The sequence below is a fragment of the Mustela nivalis genome (genome assembly GCF_964662115.1).
Source record: "Mustela nivalis genome assembly, chromosome: 4".
In the NCBI taxonomy this organism is placed as follows: domain Eukaryota; kingdom Metazoa; phylum Chordata; class Mammalia; order Carnivora; family Mustelidae; genus Mustela; species Mustela nivalis.
In genome coordinates, this window is record NC_139023.1 from 152,071,443 (window position 1) to 152,083,489 (window position 12,047).

Here is a 12,047-nt window from a genome sequence, read left to right on the forward strand (position 1 = left end):
TCATGAATTTTTCTTGGCTTCACTATGCTACTTTGCAATTCTAGTATATGGGGCTAATTCTAATAGAGTTGCTTTTTTTGTTTTTTAAAGTTTTATTCAAGTAATCTCTATACCCCACCTGGTACTCAAATTTAGGACTCCTATGACTAAACCAGCCCAAGTTGCTTCTGGGCAGATTGCCTGCGTGAACCTGGACCAGTTGCCTTTGTGTATGATAGTAATTATACTGAGAAGTTACTGTGTTTTTTGACTTTATTTTTATCCTCAAAAATACTAGTTCCATGTAAAAAGTTGGCCTGTTGATCTTTGTACAGTTGTTCTACGTTTGTTAAATGTAACTCATTCTGAGAGTAGTTGTGACATCCAGCTGGCAGGGTTTTTGTTTTGTTTTTTATAAATAAACCACTGAAGTCCGTTGCTCCCACTTAAGAAAGGAAAACTAAGATGTCTCGTATACAAAAAGCTTTGGCTATCCTTTCATAGTTCTTTAGAGGTGGGGTCCTAGTAGGGTTTGCATAATGACACGTTATTTTGAAATAAATATCTTGGAATGTTTGTCCTGTTATATTAATAGTTTCTCCATTTTCACAGCCATGCGGTATGCATATTTTATCTGGTCCTCCGAGCCCTGGACACTCTGGAAGATGACATGACCATCAGTATAGAAAAAAAAGTTCCACTGCTACACAATTTTCACTCTTACCTCTATGAACCAGACTGGCGGTATATGGAGAGCAAGGAGAAGGATCGACAAGTGCTAGAGGACTTCCCAACGGTAGCGGAATTACATATCTCTTCTGCCTATGGTTGTGTGTATAACTGATGATGTATTCGTCAGCCAGCCCTCATCCCTATAGAGAACTGTAAAATCAGGGCAGTGTAATCTAATGTGATGGGTAAGAATCTGAAGCTACGCTGCCTGGGTTGGAATCCCACCCCTTCCCCTTATTAACTGGTTTGGAGTGATGCGGCCTGTGTAAACCTCAGTTCTCCATCTATAGTGATAATAGTACCCACTTCGTAGTATTGTTGAGAGGTTTGAAAAGAGTCAAGACAGGTACTATTACTGTTACCAGTATGTTGCCTAGAAGTCCAGTGTTTCTTCTTTTGGAAAGATATATTTCTTTCTTTTCTTTTTTTCTTTTAAGATTTTATTTATTTATTTGACAGAGATCACAAGTAAGCAGAGAGGCAGGCAGAGAGAAAGGGGGAAGCAGGTTCCCTACTGAGCAGAGAGCCTGAAAAGAGGTTCGATCCCAGGACCCTGAGATCATGACCTGAGCCGAAGGCAGTGGCTTAATCCACTGAGCCACCCAGGTGCCCCTAAATAAGTGGTTCTTTCATATCAAATAAATGAAAGGTTGATTTAGTGAAGTCTCATGTTCTCTAACAGACCAAAGAAGCCCTTCCTTTTGTACACAGTTGTCAGAATTTGGGAGGAAGAATTGCCCTCATGTGGCTGTTGCTACTGAAATAGATCTATATTCTTGAGAGGGGAGGGCTGTAATCCACCCCATACAAAAGAGTGTTTGAGAGACTTCTTTGGAGCAAGGGCTATTTCAGATTACTGAGAGCATGTTTTTGGTGTCAGAGACAAAAATAAAATACAATAAAGTTCAAACCCAAAGAAAAGAAATCTGTGAGAAGTAATTACATGGAGCTTTTACAGTACAATACAATAAAAAACAAGAAAAAGGAAAAAAGAACCTGTGAAGAATAATTAGGTGGGGAATGAGAGCACTCACCTAGAGAAGGTACCAGTGATTTGGCTCTCCTAGAACACCTCTCACGACCTGAGCTGAAGACCGATGCATAACTGACTGAGCCATCCAGGTGTCATGATGTGTATTCTTACTTAAAAAAGTTATATTCTAGCTAGAGACTCCAAAAAAAAGAAAGAAAGAAAGAAAGAAAGAAAAACAAAAAACCTTTGACACTATTTTCGAATTGAGTAGATTCATAACAAATAGTTTCTAGTTGTGGGATAAATGTCATAGGTATTTGAAAAACCAAGGCAGCCCTATCTACTCGGCAAAAATGAAAGAATATGAAAACGTGTGAATGTCAGAATAATTTGGGGGGATATGGCAAGTAAATGTTTAGATAATATTTCAATATGCTTAGAAAACCAAAGTGGTCTTTATAAATATTGCATTCCAATGAGAAAACAACAGTTTGTTCAAGCAAATTTCAACATTAAATTGATCATTTCCTATGTTGGGTAGTAGGGTGAGAGAACAGAGCCTCCCCTGCAGAGTGGAAACTTGCTCTGCCAGAATAGAAGGGAGCAGAGTGCACAGGCCAGGCATCACCATTTTGCTGGTGTTGACCTTTTATATCCTTAAGAATGTGAAATATACGAAGCTATGTGTTGGTGAGGATGGAACTTCAAAATCAGAGGTCCTTTCAGCTTGTCATTCCTATTGAGATATGAATATATGGAAAATCGTAGTGTCTTATTTTCAGTGGGAAAGCTTTGCACACCTGCTGATCTATCCCAGCATCTCCTTGAGACAAGATGCAAAATTTGAAGGATAAAGCAGTGTCTTTGGGTTACGCGCACCATCAGTTTCGGGCGAGGTCCTAGGGCAGAACAGTTAACTTGGCCTCACTCACACAGTACTGCTCTTAGACCGAGGGAAGAAGGGCCTGCACTTCCCGGCTCCTCACTTTTAGAGGGCCCCACTCAAAGGGGTGAGGGTTCCCCAGTGCCATGGGAGTGTGCCTACCCAGATCTTATGCAGCTCGCCTTCTAGATTATATTCCAGGTGTGTGGAATTCCTTGCCCTCAGCTGAGCCTGCTTTCTGGGTTTGCAGTCTGTTTCCACAGGCCTGTCTTCTCCAGGGTGAACCGTGCACCAGTGACCCTGCCCCTAGGTCTTCTGGGTGCTAGACAGAGTTGGGAGTGGGAGGGCCAGGCTGCAGACCAGAAGCTGGGGATCGCCAGTCTCTGCTCTTGCTTTTTGGAACAGAGCCCTGAGGGAGATTTAAACTCACACCTGAGTCCTTCAGGTTGTGGTGAAGGTCTTTGTAAAAGCAAGAGAATAACACATACTGTTTAACAGATTACTAGTGTGACTGATAATTTCAAGATTTTGAGCCAGGATGGTGTGTGCGCCTCCTTTTGTGCTCTTGTCCCAGGTCCCACAGACTTTAGGCATAAGCCTAGACAGAGTTTTCTCACCAAGTGAGCCTCTCCCCAGTGTGTGTGCATTAAGATTGAACCTGGTGTTTTATGCTTTGTGGTCATTAGTTAGTATCATTTGAAGCCAGGTTTTCTAGAACTTTCACTGTATATTATGGATTAGAGCTTATCTTTTTCGCTTGGTACTAGTGGAAACTAGTAGTCTTTGAGACCTACCCCAAACACAACTTAAAGAATAGCATAGGGTTATTTTTAAATGCTAATAGTGGTAATAACATATATTTATTGAGCTATGAATTAGTTAATGAAATATTCATTCAAAGTTTGTATTTTATGGTAATGTAATTTTAACATTTAGCCTTATAGTAGGGGAGACACTATAACTTCCTGATAGAAATTTGGAAATTGATGATAAAAATAGTGGCTCATCTCCTCCGTAGAATGTAAACTGTACCAAGTTCAAGTTTCTGTTCCTTTCCAGGCTGTGTATCCCCAGTGCCTAGAACAAAGCTTGTTACATAGGAAGTGCTTGGTGCATGTTTGAAGGAATGAGTCTTCCCTATCATGAGGTTTGTCTAAAATGGGGCATTCTCCCTAAAATTCTTATGTTTATGTCCACTTTATGTTGAAACACCTCATTTATTATCTATTGGAAAGATGAGTGTAGAGTGAGACTTTGATTTTCTTTAGAAATTTTAGCAGTTTTTAGACTCTTCTATTTTAACAGTTATAACATTTCTGAGCTTATTATGCAATATGTAGAAAACTAGCATGACCTAGGTGTTAGGTTTATAGATGAATCATCTGGGAGTCTTAATGAGTTCTACTGTTATTTTATCTTACGATTTGTACGTACCATGTTCCCAGTGTAAATACATATTTCATATTTTCTTTCTTTTTTTTTTTTTTTGTGATTTCCATTTCCAGATCTCCCTTGAGTTTAGAAATTTGGCTGAGAAATATCAAACAGTGATTGTTGACATTTGCCAGAAAATGGGATTTGGGATGGCGGAGTTTTTGGATAAACACGTAACCTCTGAACAAGAGTGGGACAAGGTCAGTGTTTGCAAGCTGTGTTGGTGTGTGGCGCATAGAACAGAGCTGGCAGCATGTGCTATGAAGTTCAGAGTGAGGAAGAAAGTTGTCATACCAGTTCCACGTTTTCTGGTTTTACAGCCCACCTGTGTAGCTTGAATGTCTCATCATAAACACTTTAAATAAAGGGGCTTAGAGTTGAATACTTGAAATAATCCATGCCCTAGGGAGTTTGCCATTAAGTTAGGCCGAAATAAATATAACCTGTCCCAGAGATACAAACATTAACTGACTTGCTGTGAAATTTTAGATTTCTTAAAATTAATGTAATATAGAGATAGCCGAGGTTTTCAAATCTTCAAAAATGTGGTTTTGGTTATTTGCTTTCTTCCATCACTGAGTATGTGTGTATGTGGACACACCTTAGCATCTGAATCAGTTTCCAATTCCATCTTAGCACAAGATGACTTTTAAACTCTGTGCCAGCCTGACCCCATTTGTTGAGGAGAAGTAGGTACCACTTAAACTGTTAAATTATATGTGTGTTTCCTTTCCAACTTTTTGAGTATCCATCCAGAGGTACTGACTTAGGATCGTGGGTGTGTTGTGCTGAGGAGTAACTCTCCAATACCGTACTTCTTCTTTCCCGTCATCTCCTTACAGAACTAACACAATGGGAGAAGTTCCAAGTTTCTCAGCCTCCCTCCCCCAGTTCATATGGCCGTTAGTAATGAATATGTGTGGGGATTAGCAATGGGAGACCCCTCATGGGTGAGGTGGTCTTCCTTGGGAGGCAGGGTAGCTGGAAAGGGCAATGAGAGCAGATGATGTGGCAGATAAAATTATGATGACTTTTATTTGGCCTGAGTTTACTCCTGAGCAGCAGCTGCATAGGATATGGCCAGGGTAGGAGTTAGGGGACAGGGAGAAAGTGCCTGTCTAGACAAAGTGACCTAATTGACCATGGGGACTAAACTAAGCATCAAAATACTGGATAGGAAGGAAGGATGTTGCCCATTTTCCGTAGGAATGATGTTTGTGAGACTTGTTCATCTCCCCAGTGGAAGCAAACACATTTTAAACATCTGAACTATGTGTGTATTTTGTATCTTTAATAGTGTTTAAGTTAGTATCTCAGAAGAGAGGTGACTACATGCATACTGAATATAGGTTCAAAGTCTGGCCTCTTAATCCTTCAGTCCTCAAAACTTGCTGGCAACATCTTTGCATCTGCTGGGTTATACTCTCCAAGTTAGCATGAGTGATGCTGCTGCTGGAATACCCATTTATGAAATTAAAGTTAAAGCTGAAACTCCTCCGGGCCAGGAATCAGCACTGATTAGCTGCGTGGTGACTCCCTTTTCCGCTCTGCAGACCTATTCAGGAGACCCAGTGGTAGTTTGTTGAGTATAATTTCTGATTAGATGAAATTCAGTACTTTGAGTGATTCTCCCCGCCTTCAACTTTGGAGGAAGAAAACTACTTCCAGTCTAGGAATATTTCTATCCAAAGAACTGTTATCTTAAAATCTTCTTTTCCTAGGGCAGTGCAAGGACAAACTGATGTTTTTAAATTTCTAGTAATTCTTTTTAAGTTTCTTTTAGCTGTCCACAGCTCATTTCTCTATTTTAGCCTATCTTTACTCTTTCCAGAGTCTTCCATTCTTAGACCACATTTTGAGTGCTTTCTCTTTGCCATTTCATTGTGCCTTTTGATTAGTCTGGCTTTGCGCATTTCTTTCATCCAGAGGTCCTCCTTGGGTCTTTGCTGAATGTTTACCCTTGCTGTTGTTCACCCCAGAGTGTACCTTCTTTAACTGCTCTCCACCTCTTACAGTGTATAATGGAAATTCATTTCATAGGAGTATTGCATTAAGTTGTCTTGGAATACTCTTTTTAAGAGAGGAGAGCTTTGACAAACTACTTCTACAGGAAGGAACTTCTTTGACAATCAAGAATGACGCCAAGATTTCTTTGGAGAAAAGGCAGTTTCAGTAAAGTTGTTAGAACCTGCCTTGTAAACCAGACCACCTGGCTTTGAGTCCCTCGCCTCTAACTTCCAGATGAGTGATCTTGGGTAATTAATTGACCAAACTCTGTCTGCCCCAGTTTGCACATCTGTAAAATGGTGGTAGTAATAATACATGCCTCATAAAGGTGTTTGTGAGGAGTGAATATGCAGAGTGCTTTGAAATGTGGCAAGAACAGAGCTGTGGTACTTTGTCCTTCTATGTAATGAAGATTTTGAGACACGGCAAGATCTTGAAGTGTCCTCAAGACTAAGCTCCACTTACTATTCTACTTTCTATTAGAATATTCCTTATTCCCTCATTGCCTTCACCCTCAATTTTAGATACCAAAAAGCTTACTGTACTAGTTTATTTTTTCAGTGACCTTTTTATTCTAGGAGTAATGCATGTCCACAATAGAAATACGGAAAAGCAGGTGAAAAAATAAAACCATCACACCAGCCAGAGATCAGAGGTCACTTTGGTTAAATCTTTTGTGCACGTGTTTTTTATTCCTCACATGTACATAGTGCATATTTGTGTTTTTTAATCAAAATCAGATCTTGTACATTCTGTTTGGAACCTGTTTTGGGATTTTGTTTTTTTTGGCTTTTGAGATCTTTTTTATAGGCAATTATCTCGGATGTTTCCATTATAGTAAGTACTTCATTGTTTCTTACAGTACTGTCACTATGTCGCCGGGCTGGTGGGAATTGGCCTTTCCCGTCTGTTCTCAGCCTCAGAGTTAGAAGACCCCTTAGTTGGTGAAGACACAGAATGTGCCAATTCTATGGGCCTGTTTCTGCAGAAAACAAACATCATTCGTGATTATCTGGAAGACCATCGAGAAGGAAGAGAGTTTTGGCCTCAAGAGGTAACAGATGTAGGAAATTTGAGAAAAATAATTTTAAGTACTTTCTGAGAACAAAACAAAACAAATCTTTCAGTTGTAAATGACAGAAATGTGAACAAACTACCTTAGACAATGTAAGAGAATATATGAAACAGGTTAGGATTTAGTTTGCTTCAGAGTAGACTGGCTAAATCCCGGGGTTCAGACTATGTATAGTAATGCACACACACACACACAGACGCTCACACAGAGGCTCTATCCTTGTTCTTTCTATCTCTTGAATAGGCTTTCTCCAAGTGGTGGTTATAACAACTCATGACTCACAATCTACTAACTTAATAAAGAAGTTCTTAGGAAGGCCCAGTTGATGAGACATGGATCCTGTGCCCAGCCCATAATCAGTTATCATGTAAGCAGAGGGCTGAGTACTCTGGCCAGACCTGGGTTATATCTTCCCAACACACAGAGTGGATTCTACCCCACCCTTAACCCCTGTCAAAAAAGGATTCTGTGGCAAGAAGGGAGAAGACCATAGAGAGGGAGAGGCAAAAACTACTGAATGTTCATTATAAGAGAAGAGTTGATCTTTGACTTAATTTTAAAAAAGCAAGTAGTCAAGGAAAGCCATGGATGTTGGCTTTATTCAGAAGGACAGCTAGAAAGTATTAGGACTATGTCCTGATTTTACTCCAGTATTTGTCTATTGCTTTCCGTAAAATGATTTCCTAAAAGCAAGCGCTTTTAATTTTTTTATTATTTAAATATTTTATTTATTTGAGAGACAGAACGTGAACAGGGGAAGAGGCAGAGGCAGAGGGAGAAGCAGACTCCCCACTGAGCAGGGAGCGCCTCCATCCCAGGACCCTGAGATCGTGCATGGCCTGAGCTGAAGTCAGTCACTTAACTGACTGAGCCACCAGGCACCCCAACCAAATGATTTTAAAGTGAAAAAAAGGCAGGTAACAAAGTAAGGAAAATATTTGCAACTCATATAGCAAATACGGGACTGCTATTCCTAATATAAAAACTGCTAAAAGTTAAGACCAGCTACTTTATAGAAAACTGGGCAAAGAGATAACAGGTTATTCACAGAAAGAACAAATTTTTTTTTTTTTTTTGAAAGAAAGATCCTTAAATAGCTGAAAAGATGATCAGTCCCACACCTAATAAGAAAAATTCACGTTAAAACGACCCTGGACTGAGACATCCTAGTTTGCCAAGTTTCCCAGGTGACTCCTGTGTGGGCAGGGTTGCCAAAGAGCTCTAGACCACCCTTCTGGGATGCCACGGCTCAGCGAAGGGAAGGGGTTTGTGTGAGGACCCGCAGTGAGTCAGGGGCCACCTGGAAGGGCCACTTGAGTCTCTGGGTCCCAGCCGGGGCTTGTCCCTTGTCATCACACTGCCTGTCACCCAGGCACGTCCCCTCAGGATGGGTCATGTGCACTAGCTCTACAGGTCTGCACACCGTTTACATCCTCTTCTGTAATATTGAATAGCTGTTAGACCACAGGGTAGTGGTATGAATAAAGTGAGATAAACCTTGGCCAGGGTGCTTCTAAATGTCAGTCCAAATAGCTTAACCAAAAAAGAGAGAAGAACCCTGAGAGACTATCCAGCGCCGGACTGGCAAAAAGTCATTAAGGTTGGTATTCACTAAGAAAAACTGGGGACGCAGGCACTCTGTGGCTGGGGAGAGTGTATCCTGGTGTAAACAGCCCTGAGCGCTGGCAGCTTGGCAAGTGAATAATATGGGGGCTTAGTCGTGCAGCTTTGTTTCTAATAGGTAAAGTTTATAAACAACTGAGATGTCTATACCGGACTGAACGAACTATGGTCTATTCCCTTGGTGGAGCACAGAAATAACTGTACTACTATGGAGTAATCTCCAGGTTATATTATTAAGTGAAAAAAAGTAAGGTGCACAGCACCGTAAACATACTGAACGTAATCAAATATGTACGTAATTATACTGGGAATAATATTGAAATACTGAAACTGTTACAGAAACACTGCAACATACAGCAAATAGGCAGTTGTGTTCTTATCAGTCTGGGAACCAAGATGTTCAGTCTAAAATAAAAGGTACAAATATAGAACTATTAATAAAGTTAAGCAAAATTCCCATAATCCTAAACTGACTTGAAAATGTCAGCATGAATTCCTGATACAGATTCTCTATTAAAAAAAAAAAAATGTCTCGCTCTCTCTACAAAGAGGTGTAGAAACAAACCAGTAATAATGAGTACCGCTGGTGTTCCAGTTTGGTCTTTTACTACTGTTTTCCACCACACAGAATAGGGGAGTAGGAACTGAGAATACACTGTCGTGCCAGGAAGTAAGGCGGCTATCAAAGTACAAAGTATAGGGTAAAAAGGTATAGGGTCCAATTTAAAGGTGCCTTTACTGACCACATATGGAACAATTTGAATATCGAAAAGAATGAAGACTACAGTGGGTTGAAACACAGCAAATGTGTTTAAATCTAAAGAGAAATGAGCGTCTGCCTCCTGAAGGATGGGGTGCTCTCTTATCGAGAGGCACACAACGGCTGATCTTTGCCCACTTTGATGTTAGCAGTCCTTAGGCTTCATGTCTAGTTCTGTTCATTTATTGGGGATCAAGTCCCACATTGGGCTCCTTGCTCTGCAGGGAGGCTGCTTCTCCCTCATCTGCTACTCACCCTGCTTGTGCGCTTTCTCCTTTTTCTGTCTGACAAGTAAGTAAATAAAATCTTAAAAAATCACTGATTAGGTTTAATCTGTTGTAATTATTCTCACTATTAAAGCTCAAAATTTTCCTCCTTTGGTCAGGAACAGGTTCAGGTTGGCTCCTGAGTCCTCACGAGGGGACTCTTATTACTTTGATAGCTTCCTTGCCGTTTGGTATGTACAGATGTTCTAAGCTCATTTTGTACATTTCTTGCTTGAGTACTGGACTCCTCCAGCTCTTAGGAACCCCAGGTAAGACACCTGGGCTAATGGGAAATAGTACCCAGCACTGTACTTGGACACTAGGCACAGTCACTGCTCTTGGGACAGTCTGTGTGTGTGTGTGTGTGTGTGTAGTTTTAAAGCTCAAATACCTTCTAAGTTCATGTTAATTTTCCAGTTCAGGGATTGTTACATAACCACCTCCTCTGTATTACATTTCTACTTCATTTCTTTCTCATCGAGATTCATAATTCTCAGGGAAATCAGAGATGCTAGAATTAGTATATGCCATGATTACTCATTTGCTTTTCTCCCCCTGCATTAAAGATCCTGCAGTCTCTCAGTAGAGATAAAAATGCACCTACCACCAAAATGATTCTTGAAAATAATTGAAAACTATTTTTGCGTATGCTATACTAATTTCCAATTTTTTATGATTGTATTTATTTCTGAGTTGTCAGATTAGATGGCCACTGATACTGTACTATCTTCCTTTCCCCCTTCCTTAGTCTTAGTTTAAGCTCACCTTAAATTAAGGTGAGCTTTTATTGATGTCTGTAGTCATTTTGGTTGTCTGGAGCTCACACACTTATCGATTGGAAAGGCCCATGAGAATAATAATTTCTCACGTTTATACATATTGGTAATTTGTGACTTTGATATTTGAAAGTTAGTTTTTCTAGATAAATAATTTTTAGCTCACATTTTTGAGTATCCCATTTTCTTCTGCTTTACAGACTGTTAAAATTCTAAGGGTAACTTAATTTTCTTTTCCTTGTAATTTATGGGTTCTTTTTCTTTTCCTTGGTGATTACTGCTTAGATCCCTTATCACTGGAGATGCCAAAAGGTGATATCCTAAATTCTGTCACCCTTTCTGTATTTTTTAGCAGGAATTTTGGATTTTGTAAAAATGGTAGTGGTAGTGGCCAGTCATTTATTGGGGGACAGTGTAAAGTGACAATAGCCATTATTCTTTGGGAAACTTAAGAGTGATCAAAAATGAAATTAGTTTTTTTCTAGCTTCAGAGACTCCTTTAAAAATATCATTAAAAATTGATAAATCAATCACACTGTTGGAGTTGAAGATGTTATTTCACTTTTGAGTTACTAAGATCCAGGGAGGTAATGTTCTCATTGTGTAGACTCAGCTCATTCTCCCCCAAGACACTTGTTCGGCAGCATTCTTATCAGAATTGGGAACGTCATGTTAATCATTCATTACTTTGAGTCCTGACCATCTTCAGAATATTTAACATTTAGCTTGCACAGTACTCTTGTAGCTGATTTTGTAAGGAGACTAATGCCTTCTGGAACAACAGGAGTCCTCTTTATTTGAAGTCATCAAAGTATTGCTTAGTACATGATGTACCAACTGTCCCTAAGGGACAGTTTCCCAAATACTTAACTGACTTCTAGGTTGTGATCAGACCCTGACTGGTCATCACAAGTAGCCACTTTGTGGAGCTTGAAATGGACTTGATCTTGGTGAAAGAGGAGCATGCAGCTAAGAAAAACTTCACTGTAGATCTTATTAATAAGATAATTCTTATTGATAAGATAGTTCTTATTGACGAAGATTCTTTCCGGTTGCTTGTATGTTCTTCACTTATGCCCGTGCTAACTTACTTTTTAAGGTTTGGGGCAAGTATGTTAAGAAGTTGGGCGATTTTGCTAAGCCACAGAACATTGACTCGGCTGTGCAGTGCCTGAACGAACTTATAACCAACGCACTTCACCACATCCCACATGTCATCACTTATCTTTCAAGACTTAGAAACCAAAGTGTGTTTAACTTCTGTGCTATTCCACAGGTAGGTAAGGGAGCTATTCTTGTGTATGAGAGGCGGAAGCTAAAAGGACTGGCATGGTGGTGCTGATGGGGGTGGACAGAATGCATTTACTATTTTGGTTTGCTGTATTCAGGAATATGGTTCCTTTTAAAAAGATGACTCCAGTCTGTTTTCTTTTGCTGGGTGGGAAGGCAGGCACCTCCCCTCTGCCCCACAACCACCACACCCAGGTCAGCCTCCTTAGATCCTTAGCCTCACAATTAAATCTAAGGCTTTGGCTTAGG

The 12,047-nt window shown here is 40.1% G+C and overlaps 1 protein-coding gene across 3 annotated transcripts in view; it reads left to right on the top strand.

The window, feature by feature from the left end:
• FDFT1 (farnesyl-diphosphate farnesyltransferase 1) overlaps positions 1 to 12,047 on the top strand; it is a 33,602-nt gene that overhangs the window by 10,335 nt on the left and 11,220 nt on the right. For 2 of the 3 annotated variants that reach the window (XM_082726917.1, XM_082726916.1), the window contains 4 exons: positions 592 to 775; positions 4,073 to 4,201; positions 6,871 to 7,062; positions 11,608 to 11,784. In XM_082726917.1, coding sequence (XP_082583043.1) covers positions 592 to 775; positions 4,073 to 4,201; positions 6,871 to 7,062; positions 11,608 to 11,784 — 682 coding nt within the window. The remainder of the gene's footprint in view (positions 1 to 591; positions 776 to 4,072; positions 4,202 to 6,870; positions 7,063 to 11,607; positions 11,785 to 12,047) is intronic. The other variant, XM_082726918.1, reaches the window with a different exon arrangement.